The 26,687-nt window shown below is 38.6% G+C and overlaps 1 protein-coding gene across 1 annotated transcript in view; it reads left to right on the top strand.

Moving 5' to 3' along the window:
- Positions 1-26,687, top strand: part of NOL10 (nucleolar protein 10) — a 208,409-nt gene that overhangs the window by 83,408 nt on the left and 98,314 nt on the right. The window contains exons 12-13 of the mRNA XM_037813078.1: positions 7,224-7,290; positions 20,849-20,901. Of these exons, the coding sequence (XP_037669006.1) occupies positions 7,224-7,290; positions 20,849-20,901 (120 nt within the window). The remainder of the gene's footprint in view (positions 1-7,223; positions 7,291-20,848; positions 20,902-26,687) is intronic.

Below are 26,687 nucleotides of genomic sequence, written 5' to 3'. Positions count from 1 at the left end.
TTCACTGCTTGTGCTTTGGGTGTAAGGTCTAAGAAGCAACCTCCTAATACTAGGTCTTGAAGATGTTTCTCTACATTATCTTCTAAGAGTTTTATGGTACTGTCTGTTATAATGAGGTCTTCGATCCACTTTGAGTTAACTTTTGTATAGGGTGTGAGGTAGAGGTCCTCTTTCATTCTTCTTGTTATGGCTCTCCAGTTTTTTTAGCCCCATTTGTTGAAGATACTGTTCTGTCCCAGTTCAGTGGATTTGGGAGCCTTATGAAAAATCAGTTGACCACAGATCTGGGGGTCTGTTCTCCCAATTTGATTCCATTCATCAATATGTCTATCTTTATGCCAGTAGCAGGCTGTTTTGACCACTGTAGCTTTATAGTAGGCTTCAAAGTCTGGAAGTGTAAGTTCTCCCACTTCCTTCCTCTTTTTTAGGATGTTTTGGGCAATTCGAGGCCCCTTTCCCTTCCAAATAAATTTGACAACTAGCTTTTCCAACTCTGCAAAGTAGATTGTTGGAATTTTGATTGGAATTCCATTGAATCTGTAGATCAGTTTGGGTAGAATTGACATCTTAACAATTTTTAGTCTTCCTATCCATGAGCATGGAATATTTTTCCTCCTATTTAGGTCCTTTTTTTATTTCTTTTAGTAAAATTTTGTAATTTTCTTTGTAGAGGTCTTTTACATCCTCGGGTAAGTTTATTCCTAGGTACTTGATTATTTTAGTTGCTATTGAGAGTGGAATCTTTTTCTTGACTATCTCTTCAGTTAGGTCATTAGTAGGGCATAGGAACATTACCAGCTTATGTGCAGTAATCTTATATCCTGCCACTTTGCTGCATTTGTTTTTTAGCTCAACTATGTTTGTGGTCAAATTCTCAGGATTTTTCAAATATAAGATCATATCATCCACAAATAATGACAGTTTTACTTCTTCCTTTCCAATTTGGATGCCTTTTATATCTTTGTTTTGGCAAATTGCTCTGGTTGGAACTTGCAGTACAGTGTTGCATAGTAGAAGTGACAGTGGTCATCCTTGTCTTGTTCCTGATCTTAAAGGGAAGGCTTTCAGCCTCTCACCATTGAGTACTAGGCTGGCTGTGGGTTTTTCATATATGCCCTTTATCATATTGAGGAAGTTTCCTTCAGTTCCTACCTTTTGAAGTGTTTTTATCAAAAAGGGATGTTGAATTTTGTCAAATATTTTTTCAGCATCTATTGAGATGATCATTTGATTTTTCCCTTTTGATTTGTTAAAGTGTTGAATTACATTAATTGATTTTCTTATGTTGAACCACCCTTGCATGCCAGGAATGAACCCCACTTGGTTGTGGTGTATAATTCTTTTTTTTTTTTTTTGCTATTTTATTTTTTTTTTTATTAAATTCAGTTTTATTGAAGTACATTCACACACCATACAATCATCCATGGTATACAATCCACTGTCCACAGTATGATAACATAGTCATGCGTTCATCACCACAATCTATCTCTGAACATTTTCCTTACACAGAAAGAAGCAGAACAAGAATAAAAAATAAAAGTGAAAAAAGAACACCCAAATCATCCCCCCATCCCACCCCATTTGTCCTTTAGTTTTTATCCCCATTTTTCTACTCATCCATACACTAGATAAAGGGGGTGTGATCCACAAGGTCTTCACAATCACACTGTCACCCCTTATAATCTACATTATTATATAATTGTCTTCAGGAGTCCAGACTGCTGGGTTGGAGTTTGGTAGTTTCAGGTATTTACTTCTAACAATTCCAATACATTAAATCCTAAGATGTGTTATCTATATAGTGCATAAGAATGTCCACCAGAGTGACCTCTCGACTCCATTTGAAATCTCTCAGCCACTGAAACTATTTTGTCTCATTTTGCATCCCCCTTTTGGTCAAGAAGATACTCTCAGTCCCACGATACCGGGTCCACATTCATCCCTGGGAGTCATATTCTGCATTGCCAGGGAGATTTACAACCCTGGGAGTCGGGTCCCACGAAGTGGGGAGGGCAGCGAGTTCACCTGTCAAGATGGCTCAGTTAGAGAGAGAGAGGGCCACATCTGAGCAACAAAGAGATACTCAGGGGGAGACTCTTAGGCATAATTATATGCAAGTTTAGACTCTCCTTTGCAGTAATGAGCTTCATAAGGGCAAGTCCCATGCTCGAGGGCTCAGCACATCAAACTGCCAGTCCCAATGTTTGTGACAACATCAACACCAGTCCAGGTGAGGATGTTCAACACATCCGCACCTTCCCCCAGATCCTCGGGGCTGGGGAGGGGGAGGCTGTAAATATATTTTTTATTATCTGCCCAAATTACTCTGGGATGTGTCACTGTTTCACTCCAGCCTATACTAACCTACCGTATCTCACTTCCTATTCGAAGTTCCATGCAATTGTAGTGTTTGAACAAATCGACTATAGAGTTGTACCATTTAGAAAATTGTGGTGTATAATTCTTTTAATGTGCCTTTGGATTTGATTTGCAAGTATTTTGTTGAGAATTTTTGCATTTATAGTCTTTGGGGAGATTGGCCTATAGTTTTCCTTTTTTTTGTAATGTATCTGGTTTTGATGTCATAGTGATATTAGCTTCATAAAATGAGTTAGGGGTGTTCCTTTTTCTTAAATTTTTTTTGAAAGACTTTGAGCAGGAATGTTTTCTTTTCTTTTTGGAAAGTTTGGTCAAATTCCCCTTTGAAGCCATCTGGCCCTGGGCTTTTATTTGTAGGTTGATTTTTGTAACTCATTGTATCTCTTCACTTCTGATTGGTTTATTGAAGTCTTCTATGTCTTGTTGGGTCAGTTTGGGTTGTTGATGTGTTTCAAGGAAATTGTCTAGCTTTTTAGCATACACTTGTTGCTAGTATCTGCTTATAGTTTTTATTTCTTTGGAATCTGTAGTAATTATCCCCTTTTTATTTCTGATTCTGTTCATTTGGGCCTTCTCTCTTTTTGACATTGCCAGTCTTGTTGAACTTTTCAGAGAACCAACTTTTGGTTTTATTTATCCTCTCTGTTGTTGTTTTGTTCTCCAGCTCATTAATTTCTGCTTTAATCTTTGTTATTTCTTTTTGTTTATTTGCTTTAGGGTTAATTTGTTGATCATTCTCTAGCCTCTTCAGTTGTTCAGTTAAGTCTTTAGTTTTAGCTCTTTCTTGCTTTTTTGATATATGCATTTAGAGCTATAAATTTCCTTCTCAGCACTGCCTTCACAGCATCCCATAGGTTTTGATATGTTATGTTCTTATTTTCATTCATCTCTGGATATTTACCAGTTTCTCTTGCAATTTCTTCTTTGACCCACTGGTTGTTTAGGAGTGTCTTGTTTAATCTCCATGTATTTGTGAAAGATCTGGTTCTTTGGTGGTTGTTGATTTGTAGTTGCATTCCACTGGGGTCAGAGAATGAACCTTGAATAATTACATACCTTAAAAATTAAGACTTGTGTTGTGCCCTAGCATATGATCCATCCTGGAAAATATTCCACGGGCACCAGAGAGGAATGTGTATCTTGGTACTTGGGATTTAATGATCTATATATGTCTGTTATGTGTAATTCATTTATCATATTGTTTAGGTTCTCAGTTTCTTTATTGGTCCTTTGTCTAATTGTCCTATGTATAGAAGAGACTGGTGTATTGAAGTTTCCTACTATTATTGTAGACATGTCTATTGCTCCCTTTAGTTTAGCCAACGTTTGTCTCATGTATTTTGGAGCTCCTTGATTGGATGCATAAACATTTATAATTGTTATTTCTTGTTTATGAATTATCCCTTTTATTAATATATTGTGTCCTTCTTTGTCTCTTATGACATCTTTGCATTTAAAGTCTGTTTTCTACAATATTAGAATACCTACCCTGGCTTTCTTTTGATGGCAGTTTGCGTAGAATATTTTTTTCCATCCTTTCACTTTCATTCTCTTTGTGTTGGAGGGTCTAAGATGAGTCTCTTGTAAACATCATATCAATGGGTCATAGTTTTTAATCCATTCTACCAGTCTGTATCTTTTAATTGGAGAGTTTAATCCATTCACATTCAAAGTTATTGCTGTGAAGGAAGTTCTTGAATCAGCCATCTTATCCTTTGGATTTTAGTTGTTAGATATGTCTTTTTCCCCTCTCTTTTTTTTTTCCTTTAAGTTACCCTTACTGATAACTCTTCAGTTATGTGCTCTTTTCCAGACCTCATCTTCATTCTTTTTTTCTCAGGTGGCAGAGCTCCCTTTAGTATTTCTTGCTGGGTAGGCCTCTTGTTAACAAATTCTCTCAGTGTTTGTTTGTCTGTGAAAATTTTAAGCTCCCCCTCAGTTTTGAAGGAGAGCTTTGCTGGATAAAGAATTCTTGGCTGGCAATTTTTTTCTTTCAGAATCTTAAATATGTCAGAACACTGCCTTCTCGCCTCCATGGTGGCCGCTGTGTAGTCACTGCTTAGTCTTATGTTGTTTCCCTTGTGTGTGGTATATCACTTCTCTCTTGCTGCTTTCAGAAGTTTCTCCTTCTCTTCAGCATTTGATAGTCTATAATCAGTATATGTCTCAGAGTAGGTTTATTTGGATTTATTCTATTTGGAGTTCATTGGGCATCTCTGATTTGCATATTCATGTCATTTAGAATGTTTGGGAAGTTTTCCTCAACTGTGTCTTGAAACACTCTTCCTAGCCCTTTACCCTTTTCTTCTCCTTCTGGGACAGCAGTGATCCTTATGTGTATTCACTTCATGTTGTCCATCATTTCTCTTGGATCCATTTCAGATTTTTCCATTTTTTTCCCTATTTTTTCTTTCTGTGTGGTTGCATTCAATTATCCTGTCCTCAAATTCACTTATTCTTTCTTCTGCCTCTTCAAATCTGCTATTGTGTGTCTCTACTATATTTTTAATTTGAGCCACAATGTCTTTTATTTCCATAAGGTCTGCTGTTTTTTTACTTTTTCAAATTCTTCTTTAGGCACTTGTAGAGTCTTCTTGATTTCCTTTATGTCTTTAGCCATCTTGTTGAAGTTGTTTTGGAGATTTGTTTGTACTTTTTTAATGGCTCCAAATTTTATGTCTCTTGCGGCTTTTCATTTGTTTATTTGCCTTGTCCATATCCTCTGGATCCTTCAAGTGCTTTGTAATTTTCTGCTGGCTTCGGGACATTTGCTTGTTGATAGGGTTAGTTTGGTAAGTATGGAATTATTTGAGCATTTATATATAACTTTGTTTGCTGGACTTCAGTTTCCCAATCCTACCAGCAGGTGGTGCTCTCAAATAGGTCTTCCCCAAACTTCTCCTGTGTGGTAGGTGGAGTCCAAACTGTGTGGGGAACCAATTAGTGCACCAAAACTTCATGTTCTCTGGGGAATCCCTGTCCCGGGGCTGCAATGTGGGCCCCGGGCAGGTAGGCAGGGAGTCTGATCAAGGACACCACACAGATGGGACATGGGCCCTGCCTGCCAGTTCTCTGCCTGCCTTGTGCCCACGAATCTCTGGGATGTGGGAAGGGCTCCTGATTACTGGTATGGTGCTTCTCCCTTCCCCGCTTCTCGCCATTGCAACCCTCCCCCCTTCCCGACTTCCATGGGGTGAGAGCAGGTCCCCATTATCTGACTGTGGTGGTTCACCCCCAGCAAACTGTCAGGGTAGATGCATGAGAGTGGAGAGCTGCTGCTCACTCCCTTGCCTGGCAGTGGTTTTGCTGCTGCCAGCAGGAGACTGTCCGACAGGAACACATTCATTGCGTCACTCCAGCTGCCATCTCTCCTCCGTTTTTGTTGGTGTCTCCTCCACGTACCTTGGGAGACCCTCTATGGCTGGTCACACCCCAAAACCGCAGTCCCTGGTGTCCTCCAGCCCCTTTCTAGTTATTCTGACCGAGGAGAAGTCTGTTCTGCCTCACCTACTCTGCTGTCTTCCCAAGACTATTTATTTTTAACCTCACAAATGCATGCATTTGTTTTTCAGAAACTCACAAAATACTGGTAATGTAGAAGATATCCTTTCCCGTGCTTCTACCCTACTTCCCTCCGAAAAGTAAATGAGTGTTATTAGTTTGGATGTATCCTTCAAGACCCTTTACTTAGTGCATAGCTTTCTAAAATGTGGATTTTCATATTATTTAACCTGTGACACCTTTTCTTTTTTATTCCGTGTAATTATAGTTTCCTTTCTCTCCTTCCTTCCTTTTTCCTTCTCTCTTTCCTTCGGTTTCATTGTGAACTTGGGAGGAAAAGTAATTAGTTGTGTGCATTTCGTTTGTCTTAAATTGGAATGTAATTGCTGTTTTTAATTTAGTGTGAAATAGCCATCTTCACTGTGCTTTAATTATACTCCTCCTGTTGCAATAGGAGCTAGCCACATCCCAGTGTTGGTCTTCTACTATTGAATTACAAATGCAAGAGCCAGAAAAAGTTCCAGTATCTGTTCTTGAAATCATAGTGCCATGATTACTACAATAAATTTTATTTTGGCCTTTTTTGGTTTCTTATGACTAAATACTTCCTCTTGACTAATACCAAAATTACTTGGTTTTTGCTTGCCTGGCTTTTCTTGTTTAATCTTTCTCTTCATCTTTTTCCACACCCATTTTCTTCTTTTTTTCTTTTATTTTCTCTCAATTTTTTTTTTAAATTTCACACATTTCCCCCACATTTAAAATAAAAATATCCTAATCGTAACTACATGGTAATATTACTACTTTATTCATTTATAAGATTTTCGTTTTATAAATTATTTTAGATCCATTATCTTGATCCTCCTCCAAACTTTTGTTATAGTTGTGGCAGATAATGTCCTCATTTTAGAGATGTTGACCATCTCTCCTTTGGTTTCTTTGAGTACATGTTTGAGTAGGGTATGTTATAGATTGAGACATTTTCTATAAAAAAAAATTCATGCAAAACAAAATAAAAAAATTGATGCACCACTTATTTTAAACTTTATCCTTTCTTAGTATAAAGACATCATCCTTAAAAATTTGTATTTGTTGTTTTAGACACTTTTCCTCTCTGGGACACAGTTTCCTCATCTGTAAAATGAGAACATTTGATCCATTGATAAGATAAATTCTCCAAGATCCTTTTAAACTCAAATTCTGTGATTTCAATTATGTGGTTTTATTTTTTTACTTAGCAGTAGGTTGTTGAGTTATGTCTCCATTTTGTTTTCTCTGTGTGATAATACCAAAAGTTTTCTTCCTTTAATTATTTTAATAATTTATTTTGCTTAATCTTTTAGGGAAAAATATTTACTTCCTTGGAGCCAGAACATGACCTTAATGATGTGTGCCTCTATCCTGACTCAGGTAGGCGTTAATTATATAGCACACGATCCTTCCCTGAGACAAATCTAGGCTATACTTTATTGGATTTTATACTCATTGTATTTATTAGGCCAGAGTTTGGCTTGGACATGACAGTTCTTGGATGTTATATTTACTGGGGAAAACCAAGAGCGGAAGTGGTGTGGATGATTCAGAAAATGTCACTCTTAATGACTCAGTGTTCAGCCAGCCTAGCTATTAGTAGAAATTGGTAACAATAGATTAGGTAGGTGGCAGGTGAAATGTGATTTTAGTATGTGCTTTTAGCTCTTTTATGTGATTAGTAATAGAGAGTGGAAATTGAGGTTAGGGATTTGGAGAAGATTTGAGTTGCCTAATAATACACACAAGGTTGATGAAGCCATGGGTTTTGGGATATTCTATATTATTCAGCAAATTACATGGCAGATTTTAAGATACGACAGTGATTTCAAGGCACATGTGTGAAGAATTGGGGGTTATAAGAAAAATGAGAATAGTTCCTGCTCTCAAGAATGTGCTCTAGGACAGACAGAGATAATTTTGGTAGAGAGATACCAGGCAAAACATGCAGAGTTCCGTAATGTAGGCGCAGACAGCACTGGGACGTGGTAGAATGATTTCAACTAGAGCAGCTGGAGAAGTCTATACAGAACATTTTTGTCTGGCATTGGGAGTGGTGATGCGATTTGGTTGGATGGAGTTGGGGATGAAGGTGATCCACGTGAGGGAACAGTGTAAGAGAGAGCAAGGATAGGATACTTAGGGCTTGGTTGGGAAAGGTGAGGAGCCTTATGTGACTGGAGCTCTGGTGGCCCAGGGAGAGCTGAAGTGGGAGTGAAACATGATGGTAAGTAGAGAAGTTGTGGAGGGTCCTTGAGTGATGTGCTGAATAGTTTGGGTTTTATTGGTAGAGGGGATCTGTTAAAACTACGCTTTAGGAAGGCAATTCTTTCCATAATGTAAAGGGTAGATTTTTAAATTTTATTTTGTTAGAGAAGTTGTAGGTTTACAGAAGAGTCATGCATAAAATACATAAAACACAGAGTTTCCTTTTTTTTTAGTTGAGATATAGTCACATACCATACAGTCATCCATGGTGTACAATCAGCTGTTCATAGTACCATCATATAGTTATGCCTTCATCACCGCAATCTATTTTGACCCCTTTCCTTATACCAGAAAGAATCAGAATAAGAATAAGAAATAAAAGTAAAAAAGAACACCCAAAATATCCCCCATCCCACCCTATTTTTTATTCAGTCTTTGTCCCAATTCTTCTACTCATCCATCCATACACTGGATAAAGGGAGTTTGATCCACAAGGTTTTCGCGATCACATTGTCACCCCTTGTAAGCTGTGTTGTTATACAATCATCTTCAAGAGTCAAGGCTATTGGGTTGGAGTTTGGTGTTTTCAGGTATTTGCTTCTAGCTATTCCAATACATTAAAACCTAAAAAGTGTTATCTATATAGTGCGTAAGAGTGTCCACCAGAGTGACCTCTCGACTCCATTTGAAATCTCTCAGCCGCTAAAGCTTTATTTCATTTTCACTTCACATCCCCCTTTTGGTCAAGAAGATATTCTCAATCCCATGATGCTGAATCCAGATTTATTCTTGGGAGTCATATCCCACACTGCCAGAAGAGTTACACCCCTGGGAGTCAGGTACCATGTAGGGGGGAGGGCAGCAAGATCACCCACTGAGGTGGCTTAGCTAGAGAGAGAGGGCCACACCTGAGCAACAGAGAGGCACTCAGGGGGAGACTCTTAGGCACAATTATAAGCATTTCCCTGTTAGGCTGTGCTCTAAGATTCAATTCTGAGTTTACACATTATAGTTAATCCATATTGGTGAGGCATTCTAGTTTTTGCCTTGGTTTCTGGTGTACTTCACTCAAAATGCTGTCTACAGGATCCATTCACCTCGTAGCATGTCTCACAGCTTCACTCCTCATAGTTGCTCAGTATTCCATTGTATGCATACATCACAGTTCACCATTCTGTTCCTCAGTCGGTGTACCCTTAGGTGACCTCCACTCGTTGCAAATCATGAATACTATCTCCATAAACACCAGTGTGCAAATGTCCATTCATGTCCCTGCACATACTTAGCTTCTTGTGGAACCACCACACTGACCTCCAGAAAGGCTACACCATGCTGGCTCATCAACAGTAAATGGGTATTTCCCTCTCTCCATGTTTTCTCCAGGACTTTTAACCGTATTTATATTTTTTCTTAAAATTTTATAGAGATATATTCACATACCATACAATTATCCATAGTGTACAGTCAGTTGTTCACAGTATCATATAGTTGTACATTTATCACCACAGTCAGCACTTAAACATACTGATTACTATGAAAAAGTTTTTTGTTTTTTTGGTGAATAATAAAAAAGATAAAAACAAAAATAAATGTCATACAATACAATATGATAGTAAGGACAGAAAACAACACCACTACCAAGAATCCATATCCATCCCTTATATCCCCCTCTCATACACATTTAACTTTGGTATATTGCCTTTGTTACATTAATGGAAGCATATTACAGTGTTACTGTTGACCATAGACTCCAGTTTGCTTTGATTATGTTTTTTCCCAAATACCATCCCTTTTTCAACACTCTGCATGGTTGACCTTCATTTGTTCTCCCACATGTGAAAACATTTTCATAGTTGTACATTTAGTAATAGTCATTGGCCACTCCAGTTTTTGCCAAGTTATACAGTCTCAGTCTTCATCATCTATCTTTACCTCTGATGTCATAGGGTGGATTGGTTATTGAAGTAAAATGATAAGGAATAGAGTGATGGTACTAGCTGAGATACAGAGCACAAGAGAGAGCAAGTTTGGAGAGAAAGGTTATGTTTTCTTCTTTTGAACATTTTGAGTATTAGGCGGTGCTAGGACAGCTATGTGGCAGTGTCTGGCAGAAGGTCTTAAACCTGGCTGCCCATCAAAATCACCTAGGGAGCTTTTGAAAAAAAAGAGTTCTTGGCTTCATCCCATATGTACTGACTCAGGCTGTCTAGGGGTGGGGCTGAGAAATTTGTATTTTTAACAGTCTTCCCAAGTGATTGTTATGCAGCAAGCCCCTGCTGATCCACAGACTTGCATCTGGGAGCCACATCCAGTATTTACTAGAAAATGTGGTTTCAGGACAAGCGGGTGTACTGATATAAATCATTGAGACATTTTAAAAGGTTATCCCAGAGGAAGTGGGAGTGGACGAGATGAATGATAGAGAAAGTGTGGAGTGAGACAGGGAGCTAGCAGGATCCGAGAGTCCTTTTAGGGGAGAGAGAGGAGAAGGTGGAGCCAGTGGAGGACTCAACAGTAATGGGCTGAACCATAACAGAAGAGCAGCAGTTTTTGAAGCATATTAGAAGCCACGAGAGGAGAGTCAGTGGGTTTGCTCAACAAGTATCAAATATTACAGAAGCTGTAAAAAGACAGAAGTTGAGGCATGAAGGAGAAAACTAAGGTTCATTCAATGCTGCTCTGTTGCCAGTCTGAACAATGGGTGCTTAATATAAAATTTTCATTGTATCATTTTTATAGTCTTATGTAGTTAATGGCATGCAAATTTTTCTTTTTCTTTTTTTTCCCCCTTTCTTGTTTCTTTCATAGTCTCTTTTAAATTTTTGTCATTGCCTGTAGTCATTTTTCTGATTAGGAATGGAAACTTAAAGAAAAAGCATCAATCCAGTTACTTTTTTTTATAATGCTAGTATCTCTAATAAAATTTCGAATTAGGAAAAAAAAAAGTGACAGAATGATTGGGTAGTTTGCCCAGGGTCACCCTGCTGGTTTGTGGCAGTGCCTTGGTTAGAAACCAGTGTTTCCAGATTCTGGAACCCACACTCTTTCCATTTCCATTCTGTTCTCCTGAAAAAGAGGAGAGAAAAACTGTAGGCCTTGTAATTAGCATTGCACTGGTGATAGTTGAGAGGATTTTATTATAATAGTAAGGTAAAGTCAAATTATTGTGTGTTCGGGAATAAATAGCAGATGAGGATGCTGGGCTTCTAGTTAGAGGTTATTGAAATGGTCTGAAATGACATCTGGGCTAAGTGAGGTGAGTAAAACCAGGTGGAGGTGAGGTTGTAACAAGGGTGAAGAGGGGGTTTAGCTGAATTGGTGGAATGAGAGTTTGAAGGAAGGTAGATAGTGGCGAGAAAGAAATTCTAAAGCTCTGCCTTCCAGTTTGGAAGCCTCTAGCCACATTGGCCATTGAGAACTGGAAATGTGACTAGCCTGAATTGAGATGTGCTGTAATGGTAAAATACACTCTGGATTTCACAGACATTGTTTGAAAAAAGAAAAGGCAAGTCCGTAATGTTTTATATCAATCGCGTGTTGAAATGATAATATTTTGTGTATATTGGGTTAAATAAAATATATACATTTTACTGGTTTCTTTTTAGTTTTTAAATGTGACTGTTAGAAGATTTTAGATCAACTATGTGGCTCACATGGCATTTGGACAGTGTTGGTCTAGACTTTGAGATTGTTAATGGTTTAGGCTGGTGTTAAGGTACAAGATATTAATACAGCTTTATTTGGCTCAAGTGAAGTGGGGATTACTGAAGCTGGTGAGCTGCCTTGGTTTTTTCATTGCAGTCGAGAACACAGAGGTCCAAAGGGACACCTGCTTAAGCAAGTGCCAGTCTATCAGCCACCTTGTGTTGGCATGCACACCAGGCTGCAGTGCTTGTGTAACCATTCTCCACTCCCTGAGGCAGGGCTGCGTGTTGGAATTTTTCTGTGGTCAGCATTATGTGTTGACCTATTTTAAGGTCAATTATTGTGCGTCCCTCATCCTCCACATTTAATGGACATAAAAATCTATTTATCCTCAAAGAGTAAGACTACTTGGCAAGAAAGCCTCTTTCTGAAAATACCTGCACTCATCTCATGCTCTAAAGAAATCTATTTAAAAAATTCCATCACTGATGAAGGTTGCTGGTGTTACAAGGATGGGGCTAGTTCGACTGACGTTGGAAGCGAAAGGTTGTCAGCTGCTACTAAGTATGAGACTTAAAATGCAGTTTAGAGAGTGCTGATAATTCAACCCACATATCTCTGGAATACTGATTTTTCGTCCCCTGTGTCTTTTTTTTTTTTTTTTTTTTTTAAATCTTCATTTTATTGAGATATATTCACATACCACGCAGTCATACAAAACAAATCGTACTTTCGATTGTTCACAGTACCATTACATAGTTGTACATTCATCACCTAAATCAATCCCTGACACCTTCATTAGCACACACACAAAAATAACAAGAATAATAATTAGAGTGAAAAAGAGCAATTGAAGTAAAAAAGAACACTGGGTACCTTTGTCTGTTTGTTTCCTTCCCCTATTTTTCTACTCATCCCTCCATAAACTAGACAAAGTGGAGTGTGGTCCTTATGGCTTTCCCAGTCCCATTGTCACCCCTCATAAGCTACATTTTTATACAACTGTCTTCGAGATTCATGGGTTCTGGGTTGTAGTTTGATAGTTTCAGGTATCCACCACCAGCTACCCCAATTCTTTAGAACCTAAAAAGGGTTGTCTAAAGTGTGCGTAAGAGTGCCCACCAGAGTGACCTCTTGGCTCGTTTTGGAATCTCTTTGACTGAAGCTTATTTCATTTCCTTTCACATCCCCCTTTTGGTCAAGAAGATGTTCTCCGTCCCACGATGCCAGGTCTACATTCCTCCCCGGGAGTCATATTCCACGTTGCCAGGGAGATTCACTCCCCTGGGTGTCTGATCCCATGTAGTGGGGAGGGCAGTGATTTCACCTTTCAAGTTGGCTTAGCCAGAGAGAGAGGGCCACATCTGAGCAACAAAGAGGCATTCAGGAGGAGGCTCTTAGGCACAACCATAGGGAGGCCTAGCCTCTCCTTTGCAGCAACCGTCTTCCCAAGGGTAAAACCTATGGTAGAGGGCTCAACCCATCAAACCACCAGTCCCCTACGTCCCCTGTGTCTTAAAATTAAATCCTAAAATGATTTTATTTTCTTATGGTAAAAATTATGTATGCTTTTTAAAAATTAAATACAGTTTTATTGAAATATGTTCGCATACCATACAATCATCCATGGTGTACAATCAACTGTTCACTGTACTATCACAGTTATGCATTCATCACCCCAGTCTATTTTTGAACATTTTCCTTACGTCAGAAAGAATCAGAATAAGAATAAAAAATAAATGTAAGAAAGAACATCCAGATCATCCCCCCATCCCACCCTATTTTTCGTTTAGTTTTTGTCCCCATTTTTCTACTCATCCATCCATACAGTAGATAAAGGGAGTGTGATCCACAAGGTTTTCACAATCACACTGTTACCCCTTGTAATCTACATTGTTATGCAGTCGTCTTCAAGAGTCCAGACTGCTGGGTTAGAGTTTGATAGTTTCAGGTATTTACTTCTAGCTATTCCAATACATTAAAACCTAAGAGGTGTTATATATATAGTGCATAAGAATGTCCACCAGAGTGACCTCTTGACTCCATTTGAAATCTCTCAGCCACTGAAACTTGATTTCATTTTCATTTTGCATCCCCCTTTTGGTCAAGAAGAAATTCTCAGTTCCATGATGCCAGGTCCAGATTCATCCCAGGAGTCATATCCTGCATTGCCAGGGAGCTTTACACCCCTGGGAGTCAGGTCCCATGTAGTGGGGAGGGCAGTGAGTTTACTTGCCGAGGTGGCTTAGTTAGAGAGAGAGAGAGGGCCACATCTGAGCAACAAAGAGGTACTCAGGGGGAGACTCTTAGGCACAATTATATGCAAGTTTAGCCTCTTCTTTTATGCATGCTTTTTAATGAAAATTAGAAGTGTTCGTTTCTGGGAAAAATATCCATGATATTTATTTAATGAAAATCATTTTAACTGTATATGTATTATTACTATTAATGTATAATTGATAAAGGAATTTTATGAAGAAATGTTTGACAGTCTGGAGTGAAAACATTCTTAATGATAGCATTTAAAAAGTAATCTATACCAGGGATTGGCATATCCAGTCTGTCACCTATTTTGTAACGGCCTGTGAGCTAAGAATGAATTTTACATTTTTAAACGGTTGGAAAAATATAAAAGGAGAATAATATTTTGTGACACATGAAAATGATGTGAAATTCAAATTTTAGTGCCTTTTGGAAGAAAGGGAGTTTTATGCAAACACAGCCACACTCGTTCAAGTCTTGTCTCTGGCTGCTTTTGCGCTGTACGGCAGAGCTGAGAAGCTGCGATGGAGACCACATGGTCCACAAAGCCCAAGGTGTTTTCCTGGCTCTTTGGAGAAAAATTTTGCTGAGTCCTAGTTTGTATTGTTAATTTTATGGAAAAGAAAGATCACTTTATCCCAAATATTTTATCAAAATAATCAAACATACAGAAAAGTTGAAAGAATAGTAGGATGAATGCCTCTTTATTCTCCACTTAGATTCGACGTCTTAATACTTTACTATTTTTGCTTTATATATGCACATTTAGAATTGCGTGCATGTGGTGTGTGTGCGTGTGTGTGGAATCATTTAAAAATAACCTATAGATGTCATCTCTTTGTAGTTCAGCATTAATCTCACAATAATAAAAGACATTCTTCTATTAACTAAAATACCATTATCAGGTCAAGTAAAATTATCAGTAATCCCTGATTATCTTATATCCAGTTCATTTTCAAATTTCCCTAATTGTCCCTAAAATGCCTTTTCTTAGCTCCCCTTTTTGGAACCAGGATATGATATAGATTATGTGTTACATTTAGTTGTTCTATCATTTTAGTGAAGAATAGTCCCCCTGTCTCTCTCACTTTTTTCTTCCTCTTCATGCCATTGGCTTTTCTAAGATCTGGCCACTAGTCTCTTAGACTGTCCCTCCTTCTGGATTTTGTGTTTGTCATATATGGTGTTTTTAAATTTGTTCCTCCAGCTTCTGTATTTTTTCTAAATTGGAAATTAAGTCTAAAGGCTTGATTAAATTTAGTTTAAATGTTTTGGACAAGACTAATCCATAGGATTGCTGGGTTCTTCATGTCAGACATCATACATCAGGTCTTCCCAGGATCCGTGATCATAAGCTTGGTCACTTTGTTAAGGTGTTGACTGCCAGATGTCATTATAAAGTAAGCTCTGCTGAAAAGTGAAGGCTTTGAGTGAAATTTTGGAAAGAGGAGTGATGATTATTGTCAAGTACCTTATCAAACATACAAAAACTAGCCAAATAAATGATTTCTTAGGACAGCAAGTGCAGCAAGGCAGGTACCACAGGTGTTTCTTTGTGCTTTGGATCCGAGTACAGTTGATTCATCTGCTTCACTGTCATCTCGCCTTCGTCATACCACACCTTTTCCTTTAACTCTACTCCAGGTTTTGTGCTTAATCATTATGAGCTTAGTCATCTTTTAGAAAAGCTAAAGCGTTCTTATCTTCTTGCTCATTTTGGAGTAATTAAAGCCTAATCATGATTATTGTTTTGTAATGTTTTCTAATACCAAGACTGCTCTGATTATTGAGACATGATTCCATCCTCGTGGCTCACTTTATGGCCCTGCTCTTGTTCACTCGGCTGTTTAGTCAGCATGTGTGCACTGAGTAACTACTCTGTGCAGGGCATGGTGTCTAAAGAAGTGGCGTAGTTCTGAGACTTCGGTGTGCATTAGATTCATGTGGGGAGCTCATGAAGCATACGTGTGTCTGAGCGCCACCCCAGACCTAGAAAATTGGGATCAGTGGTTGCAGAACCATTGGAAGAGAGAAAAGGTGGACTCTGAACTCAGAAAGACCTAACTCAGACCTAATGATTATGCACATTCCCTAACTCAGTTCTCTCATCTACGGAGACTGCCTATACTGTTAAATGTGAAGTCGCCTTTTATTCTCTCTCAATGTCCTCTAAATAGAAAAACCTGGACCATCTGTAAATATCCATGGTGCCTTGTATAGGAGAATCATATGCTCCATATTTACTTACTATATGAGATGAAACGTCCTGGCCTTTTCCTCTTTGGCACAGTGTTGTATGTATTTATAGATTGTCTCCTCTAAGTAGAGCGCTTATCAAACGTGTCTGGTAAAGAAGGGCTAGGTTTTGTGTGTGTGTGTTTTTAAATTTGCAATCCATTGCGGATGGATACTTTTCTAAAATACAATAAAAATGTATGTGAGAAAGAAGATGATGCATTGACTGTCACTGCAATTTCAGGTTGCTGTACAATTTTCTAAATATTTTCATTTCTGTACTGTGCCACGGACTGGTAACCGTTTGCAGCTGATCCTAGGGCCCCACTTTGAGTAGTGCTGATTTAGTGCATTGTGTCCAATTTCTTAATCTGAGCTTGGTCCTTCAGCTCCTCAAAGCCCAGGAAGATGAATGTTTCTGTGTGCATGTTTCTGGTGGGGAAGGCACTGTTGTTTCATCTAATTCGCTTTCACTGCCACTACTGTATAGTAGTATTTCATATTTAAAGTAGGTTTTTTTTTAAATTCAGTTTAATTGAGATACACTCACACACCATACAGTTACCCACGGTACTCAATCAGCCACCCACAGCACCACCACAGAGTTGTGCATCCATTACCCCAATCCATTTTTGAACATTTTCCTTATACCAGAAAAAATCAGAATCAGAATAAAAAATAAAAGTAAAAAAGAACACCCAAATCATCCCCGCATCCCACCTTACTTCCTATCCAGTTTTTGTCCCCATTTTTCCACTCATCCATCCACACACTGGTCAAAGGGAATGGGATCCACAAGGTCTCCACAACCACACCATCACCCCTTGTAATCTACATTGCTGTACAGTCATCTTCAAGAGTCAAGGCCACTGGGTTGGAAGTTGGCAGCCTCAGGTATTTACCTCTAGCCACTCCAATACATCAGAACCTAAAAAATGCTATCTATATAGTGCGTGAGAATGTCCACCAGTGACCCCTTGACCCCACTCGAAATCCCCCAGCCACCGAAGCTCTACTTAGCTTCACCTCGCATTCCCCTTTTGGTCAAGAAGATGTTCTCAATCCCACGGTGCTGGGTCCAGACTCGTCCCTGGGAGTCACATCCCACTCTGCCAGGGAGATCCACACCCCTGGGAGTCAGGCCCCACGTGTGGGGGAGGGCAGTGAGACCACCCGCCAAGGTGGCCTAGTTAGAGTGGGCCACATCTGAGCAACAAAGAGGAACCCAGGGGGAAACTCTTAGGCACAACCACAAGCAGGTCCAGCCTCTCCCCTGCAGCAACAAACCTCACAGGGGCAAGCCCCAAGACAGAGGGCTCAGCATATCAAGCCGGCAGTCCCCAATATTTGCGAGAACATTAGCAACAATCCAGGTGAGGAAGTCTAACACTTCTGCATCTCCCCCTCAGGGGATGATGCAGACCCTCAGGGGGTCCCCGAATATATATTTTTACTCTCCACCCAAACTACATTAGGGTTTGTTGCAATTTCACTCTAACCTATACAGACCACCACATCTCACTTCCCACCCAAAGGTCCATGCAATTGTGGTGCCCATACCAACTGACTGTAGAAGTTACATTGTTTAGAAAATATAGATCCTACACCAAACAAACATCTCTTCCCTTGGTCTCACATGGAAGTTGAAGTTTTAACACACAGTCAGTTTCAGCCTTTACCCTTTGGCCCAATTTGCCCTAGTCTTAACCAGATCTGTTTCATTCATATCTCTAATTGAAGTCTGGGCTCTTTTTCAGCCTTTTTTTTTTAAACAGTTGCTGTATGTGCTAATACTGACATTCATACCTGCCGGGCTCTAGCTTTGAGTTTCAGGTGTCACACAGATACCCAATGTTCCAGAGACAAATCAGATTATACACAAAGGGATCAACATCTCTGAGTTTGGAGATAGCCATTACAATGCAGGAATAGATTTGACTGTAAAGCAGGTTTTTTTGACCCTAGGTGCTGATTATCTTTTCCTTCCCTTTTAAAATTACACTTTTATTTTTGGAACAATAGTAAACAATGTTAAAGGAAATTTAAAAGAAAAAGCCATCCATATTTCCACAGTTGTTTCACTAGTATTATTAGTATTTTCGTTTCTCTATATTCTTCTTGTCTTTATCCTGTATTTGTATGTTTTAAATTGCTGTAGCCATGCTATACGTAAAATTGACTTTTGCTTTTCAGTTTGACATTTTATTGAAAACATTTTTCATGCTGCCATATAGTTGTTATTGGAGCTGTAGGGTTCCATGTTACATGGTCTTTGGCATCAACCAGAACAGTACAATATCAGAGACTTCATTTCCTAGTTGTGTGGTGACTTTGAGCAAATTATTGAACTTTCTGAGTCTGTTTACTCATCTGTAAATGTAAATGCCTGGCACAGCGCTTCACTCCCCATAAGTGTTTGCTCCCTTCTCTTGCCTATGATATTTTTTGCTTGAGTTAAGTCAGTGGTTTGATTTTCTGTTTCTACTTGCTAGAAACTTGTGATATTCCCTGGGCTTTGTGAGGTGGTTTGGTTTTTTCATTCATAGCTGGTTTTGGTGTTGACCCTCCCCAGTTTAGTTTGATAGTAGATCAGCTGGTATCATTAGGCCATAGTGTCCAGGTTAGCTCCTACTCCACTGTAGAAGGCAGTCTAGCTTAAGCCCTTCCGAGTTCTATCATGTAATCATGTGGTTTGTTTGATAAGTGTGGTTGTATTTCCTTGTCAAATGTTCATTTCGTTGACTCAGTGAAGACAGGCTAAGGAGATGTCTTTGTCAGGAACCTTCTATTTGTTTTATGTCTCCTCTACCCCTCAGACTTCTCCTTTATTTATGTATAAAGGTTCTTGGAGAATCCCTGGCAGTACTGTTGGTAGTGAAAACTTAGGAAACACAGTCAATAGAGATTGTTTCCACCATGGCCTCAGTGAACATTTCATATCCAGAAAGAGTACTGAAATGAAAGATTTTATAGGTGCTACAAGCTATGAAAACCATCTGTGATTTTTGTTTTGCTTTACCTTAGAGATATATTCTTGCTTTTCTGGACTTGACTAAGTGCATTTAGATGTTTCTATGGCATGTGTGTGTTTCTGGAGAGGTGTTAGTACCCGATTCAGGGCTGGCCCACACTTCTGAGTTACATGCAGGATGTAGTTCTGCTGAAATATAATTGAATTTCTGCTTTCTGATTGAATAGTAATTGACTTGATTAATCTCAGCATTTCATTTCTGTAACTGTTAAAAATCATCACTTTTAAAATCTTTTGTATTACAAAAGAAGACTGGCCAGAGATGTTTTTTAAAATACGAGATCGAATTATTGTCCTTAACATCTGGTGTATTTAATTATGATTATGTGATCTGATAATCCAAATGCCTTCCTTCTGTTGATTCTCCTGTTACATTTTACAAATAAATTTTTAAAATGAATATAATCTATTTGGTCTGTAAAAGTATTTAACAACAAGAACACTTGCGTTTGAATTTTAGCTTTAACATTCACTAACTCTGTGACCGAGTCCCTTTGAGCTCTATTTTTCTCATATGTAAAATAGGGGTGATGATATTTCTTATTTTAGATGATTGTCTCGTGTTTATTAAGATAATATATGTGGAAGTGCTCAGTAAATCATAAAGGCCTACCCAAATATTTACTGATTTTAGTTTAATTTACAATGCATCAGTCTGACCCAGGGGCTAGGATAAGTCTCCGCGGTTGCTTACTGCCACGTTGGAACTGCTTCACATGAGACTTTGGAGAGTAGGCTTTAGATGTGGCAAGGGAAAGAGAACAAAACTAAGGCATCTAAATACTTCCCTAGTACCAAACAATAATGGATTCGTAGGTTACTGGTGCTCCTGGGATTATATGGAAAACCTTTATTGAACACTGGAAAGCTGTCCTTTAATTCAGTTTTGCATATAGTGCTGATTCCAAGGAGACTAAATTATTATCCCCTCTGGTTGCTTCAGTCTGTTAAAATTCTCTTGTGAGGGAAGTATTTTGGTACAGTACAGGACTAGAGGATTTCATATAGGGCTTTTTTGGTGTTGCTCCACATAGCATTCCCCTTAAGTCATTTTGTTTTCAATTAAGGTGTGAAGTTAAACACAAAAATTCAGGAGCTTTTTTTGCTGTGACATGTTGTGGAAATGTTACTTTGGTGTCTGATTCCTGGTTAACAAAAGGAAGCCTTTTTTCTTAACTTCCTTGTTATAATAGTGTACTGAAACTACATTATGTCTTTGTGACTGAAGCTTAAAAATGATGGCAAACTTTATGTAGACCTGAGAACATTCTGGTAGGGATTGCTCAGTTATTGCTCTAGTGCAAGCCAAGTGTTCTGCAGATGGGGAAGTTGGCGTTTCTTGTAACTTGGTGGTTTGTTTAAGGCCCCACATCCTAGAGAGCCAGAGACTAAAGCCCAGGACCTGCCCCCTACGGTTTCTGATTGCCAGTCTGGGCTTTTCTGCTGTGCCGAGTATTGAGTCTTTTTTACCTCAAGCATTTCAAAATGTAAAACAAGTAGAAAAGAGTACTTTTCTTTTCCCCATGTGTTTAACTTTTTCATTGTTTATTTTTTTAGGAATGCTTCTTACTGCCAATGAAACCCCCAAGATGGGCATCTATTACATTCCAGTAAGTAATACAAATAGAGTTATGATAAAAATAGGACAAAGATACTTTATTTTGAAACTGAATGTATTAGAGGACTTTGGTTTTCCATGTGGCTATATAAATTAAACACAGTGGGCTCACTTACAGGTTGAATTTGCTTCCTGGAGCCAGTAAAGTAAGTGTAAGACTGATAGTTAAACATGGTTTTCTGGGAAACTGGTAATATCATGTTATATAGGTCCTCAAAATTAGTCTTTATTCTTCAGATTTACATTTGTATTGTTTCCAAGTATTTCATAATCTTAAATGTTCAGATATTAGTGATCAAGAGGAGGTCTGTCTAACCATTGGCCATCCTCCAGTGAAGGTACCCAATTGCTGATGTGTTACCTTGGACACTTTAAGGCCTTAAGACTGTAACTGTATAACCAAATAAACCCCTTTTATAAAAGCCAAAAAAAAAGAGGCAATCTGTCTAATTCTAAAATAATACTGTCCCAATCTTCTCATTGAAGTTGTATTGTTTCTTTAAAATTGAGTTATGTATAAATGAAACTATCTTAGAGTGACATGATCAGTGATGACATGGAGTCAATCTTGTCCTTTTTTTTCCTCTTTTTAAAGAATTCTTCTGTGTGCCAGAAGTGTCCCCTTTTTGTTTGTATAGGAAAGAAACTTGGAAATGTAACCTCCTAAACAGAAAAAAATACATATTACAAGGTTAGCAGTGATTACTTTATAGTTTAGCAAACATCTCCCTTATCTAAGAATTTTGGGAGTGGGGGAAGGGAGGTTGAAGACCAGAACTTCAGGGAAATAGACCCTCCGTAACCACTATCAGTCTCCAGTTATGAAAAATTTTTCATATTTTTGATGGTTCTCTGTGGAATGGCTCAACCATGTGTGTATTTCAAAAAGTGTTTTGGTTGATACTGACTTTTCTGTGGTTTTGGGACACTGATATGTTGTTGAAAGGCACTTTGAGATATTTATTTTGGTTGATAGTGAAATGAAGTTCATTCAAACAGTAGGTTTTTCAATTTTCCTAAGTTGCCAATTGTCCTTTTTATCCCTGATACCCACAGATAATGTGTCCTTATTCCTATCAGTTTATCCATCTTTCCTTGCATTCATTTGTTTAATAAGTATTCATTAATTGCATCAACCCTGTGTCAGGCACAATGTTATATGCTGGTGACTTCACAGTTTATAGGGTAATGCCTCTTTCCTCAAGGAGTTATAGTTAGTGAATAAAACAAAAAGCTAGGCAATTTCAGTTTGGTGTCGTGAATGCTGTAACAGAGGTAAGGAAGGGTACTTTGAGAGCACATAGGAGGAGAGGTCCACTGGGCTTGGGCGATGGTGGGAAGTATGGATGTGTGTACCCTGAGTGCAAACTTCCCAGCGGAAGTGGTTCCTAAGAGAAATGAAGGATGATGACGTATACTAGGTGTGTGTGTGTGTGTGTGTATGTGTGGAGTGGGGTGTGGGATGAGAGAAGGACCTTGGAAGCAGATGGAGCAGTATGTGCAGCGATAAGGGAGAAAATAATTCTATATGCCTGAGCATTAGAGAGAGAGGTGGGTGGAGAGCTAACATAGGCGGCTGAGGAGATGGTCAGAAACCAGATTGTGAAAGGTCTTGTAAGCCAGGTGTGGGAACATAGGGCAGGGAGTCTTTGAAAAGTTTTAAGCAGGGGAGTGATATGATTAGTTTGCGTTTTGGGAAGTGTACGTTGGCTACAGCAAGGAGAATGGGTTAGATAGGATCTAATCCGAAAGCAACAAAAATAGGCTGTGTAACAGTCTGCAGGAGAGATGGTAATGGCTTGTGCTACCTGTTGCAGGCCTCCCTTTTTAGTAGTTGTGCCTCTTTTGGGTTCTGGGATAATTTGAGAGAAGCCTAACCTGGCAGGTGGTAATTTCAGGAGGTTTGTTATCTTTGAATTGCTAAATGGCACGCCAAGCATGTCAGAGGGGCTCATTGACTAACTAAGATTTGTATAGGATCACAAGAAATGCCTTTCCTCAGCCCAGCTTTACATAATGTTCTCCCAATTTTAGTCCCTTTTGGAAACATCATAGAGAAAGGCGGAATAAATCAGTTTTGCCCCTGTGTGCTTTACTTGGGAGGGGTCTGTTCATCTTCCTCTTAAGAGTGCTTGCTGTCTTCTGCTCTTCAGCAGCTGCCCATGAGTTGTAGCCTTGGCTCTTGGAGCCCTTCCTCATGTCAGGAGAGTACCGAATCAGCTAGTGGAAAGGTGAAAGGCCCTCTAAGGTGGTGAGGCTGAGCACTGCATCTGGAGTTCTGCTTAGAGGAGGAGGAATGTAGGCTGGAGTGCCTCCTTGTGTTGACGGGGTGGGGCAGTTCTGACTCTTCACCTGTGAAGCCTTCTTACCGTTACCAGCCTGGGTTAAGAAGCAGTAGTGAGGATAGAATTGGAAGGATTTTTAAGGTTGTGAGATAGACTTAGTAATTGACTGGATATGGGGCGTAAGGAAGAGGAAGGAATTAAGGATGACACCCCAGTTTCTCCTAGGGAAAGTGTATGGATGAGGATGTCATTCCCTGAATCCAGGAAGAGGTGGGGGAATATTGAAAATTATTTTCCCTTTGGAATTATGTTTTACATTTTTAAAAATGACCTTTTAAAGAAACAAACAAAAATTGGCTTTCGTTTTGATTGTGCAAATAGTGTATACATATTCTTCTTTATTCCAAGAGTTTTACAAAGTTATCAGGAAATCAAAACCACTCATTTCCCCCCTCCCTGGGATAATATTATAACCTCTATTCATATTTGGATGTACTGTCTTTCAGTTTCTTGTGTGTTGTCTTATATCATATATAAATTTGTATTTTGGTTTCTTCAGTTAACTTTATAAATATTAACTACAAGGTATTGAAATTAGAAACCTTCTTAGTTCTCTCCATTATATTTTGTGGCTTGGCTTGTGACATTTATACAATCCTAGAATTGTGGGAGACCAATTATTCACTTCTGAGAGTGTGTCTGTTTCTTACTTAGGTTTTTTCTGTTCCAAGTAATGGGGACTTTAATTAGCAAGGATGAGAGGATTAGCACAGATGATAGCCGCGTTGGCAAGAAACTGTTTTCTTGACAAGTGTTAGCTTTTTAGTCTCAGCTTTAACTGAAAGTTGTGCAAAAAGTCCAGAGAGCTCACTCCTAGGTGACTGTGCATGTGGGGACAGTGAGAACCTAGGTAATTCTCGCTGAGCTAAGCGTTATGTGGGAACTTGTTCCTAAGTGTTCCTCCCTTACCTGCTGCTGTTCCACTGAGCGATGTCTTACAGCGCCACTTGTCTTTGCTTGGAAACTGCCTCTCTGTAATATTTCTTCAAAGCCAGAAGAGAGCCCAGGGCTCTGAAAGCTTGCCATTTTTCATAAGATTTTATCAAATTTACAGAGCTGACATTTGGCATGAAGGCTTATATTTGGGGCCCTAAAGAATCATAGAACTGTGTGTTTTAATAGATGATTTCGTGCCAAAATTAGGAGGTCTGGACTCTTGACTTTTAATAACATAAATCAGGTATGAATACTCTTTCTTTCTTCCCTGGGGATTGTGCTAAAAATGAAAGCTTAATGTTCTTTTAGCTTGTTAATTTTTGCCCTTTCCTGTCTGATACCATGTTTCTTGAATATTTGAAATCTTTATAGACTAAATGCAATTCCTGATTGACACCTCCTCTGCCACTTACATGTTCCTGTTCCTAAGTCCTTTATGACAAAATGGCTATTGGTAGCAGAGGATTTTTTCAGCCCTTGTCCTATTTTCTTAATAGTCTCCTTTCTTCCCTCTCAGAGACCAGGTTCTCGTTTGTTTGTTTTCCAAATTCCAGGATCTAATTCAGCTGCAGCTCTAGAGATTATTGCTGGGGAATAGTTTTTTCAAGTTTGGTTTTCCTCTTAAATGTAATTTAATTCTTTTTAATTAATACCTTTGGCAACTATGTAGACTCCAGAGGGATTCCAGGTTCCCTGTGGCACCTATCCTGGGATCCAGAAAGGGCGTTTAATACTGTTTCTGTTGGAGATGTTGCTGACCTCCAAACCCCTGTGTATCCATGAGCTCTAGAAACAATTCATTACTATATAGTTGGTTGCTTGCATGTTTGATGATGTGGATGTGTAAACTTGAGGAAAAATGTAAGAGGAAAATATATTCATTATTTGTTTAGGAAGCTGTTTGATTTAGAAGAAGAAAAATAATCTCAATTAAGGTGCATGTTTTTATTTTACCCAACTTTGAATCCTGGAAAATATTTTATTTTAAAACTTTTTTTAGGGAAAAGAAAACTTATATTGTTTTTATAAAAATGTTTTATATACAAAAAAATCTGCAGAATATGTTGATTTAATATTTTAACATTTGCTATTTAATTTAAAATTATATTTTAAATTTGGAAAGTAATTTTGGGACCATAGTACCTGCAAATGGGACGTAGTAGCAGAAGAATCTGCTTCGGTAGTCCTCTCCTTTTTTTATTTTTTTATTTTTTTTTTTATTTTGAAATAAATTCAAAGTTATAGGAACAGTTGCAAAAACAATACTAACCCCATACAAAGAATTCCATCATACCCTGACCCCCCTCCCCCAATAGCTCAATCCACCAACCTTAACATGCTGTCACATCGCTGTTTCTTTCCCTCCCTATCTGTCATCCATCATCTATTGCACTGTCTTCTGAACATATGAGAGCTAGCTGCACACATCCTTGAACATACACTATAATTCACATAGACACTTCCCATGAACAAGAACATTCTTTTATGCAATCCCATTAAGCGCAGCAAAGAAGTACAACAGGTTCAACAATGATACAAAGCTTACATTCTGTATTTCCTCTACCTTATGTCTCAACTGTGTCCCTTTGAGCCACCTGTCCTCTATCCTCTAATTCCATCCAAGTTCATCCTTGGCATTCAGTCCTCTATTTAGACTGTCTTTTTTTTTTTTTAGTTGTGGGAACATATATACAGTCTAAATCTTCCCATTCCACCACCTCCGTAGCCTTCCATTAGTGGGATTAATCACCTTTAGAATGTTGTAATGCTCTTTCCCACCATCCATTACTAGAAATTTCCCTTCACCTCAAACAGCAACTCCACCCTCATTTCTTAACTCCCCATTGCACCGTCCCCCATTTCTCTTAACCTGAACTCTACAATTCATCTCTATGGTTACATTCTCTGATAGTTTCTTTGTGTTTGCTGTGGGGGTTACAATTAACCTCTTATAGCCATAGCAATCTTGTTTTTCTTTGATACCACCTCCACTTCAATAGGACACATAAACTATGTTCCTATACTCCTCCATTCCCCTACCTTTATATAGTTGTCTAAAATTACATATTTTACATTGAGTTCAAAACCACTGATTTGTCATTAGGGTTTGTGTAATTTATATCATGTGGGAAGTAAATAGTGGAGTTACAGTTCAAAAATTATTGACTTCTATTTGTATTCCATTGTGGTTGGAGAATGTGCTTTTTTTTTTTTTTTTTTTTTTTTTTTAATTTCTTGAGGCTTGTTTTATGTCCCAGCTTATGGTCCCTTCTGGAGAAAGATCCGTGATCACTAGAGAAAAATGAGTGTCCTGGTGCTTTGGGATGGAAGGTACTATATATTTCTGTTAAAATTCTCTATATCTCTTTCTTCTTTCTGTTGTTTCTCTGTTGGTAGGATTCCCTTTAGAATCTGAAGTAGGGCAGGTCTTTTATTGGCAAAGTCTCTCAGGATTTGTTTGTCTGTGAAAAATTTAAGCTCTCCCTCGAATTTGAAG

Source organism: Choloepus didactylus, chromosome 20 (assembly GCF_015220235.1).
Source record: "Choloepus didactylus isolate mChoDid1 chromosome 20, mChoDid1.pri, whole genome shotgun sequence".
NCBI lineage: Eukaryota > Metazoa > Chordata > Mammalia > Pilosa > Megalonychidae > Choloepus > Choloepus didactylus.
The sequence above is the reverse complement of the archived record's forward strand: the minus strand, read 5'-3'. Positions and strand labels throughout refer to the sequence as shown.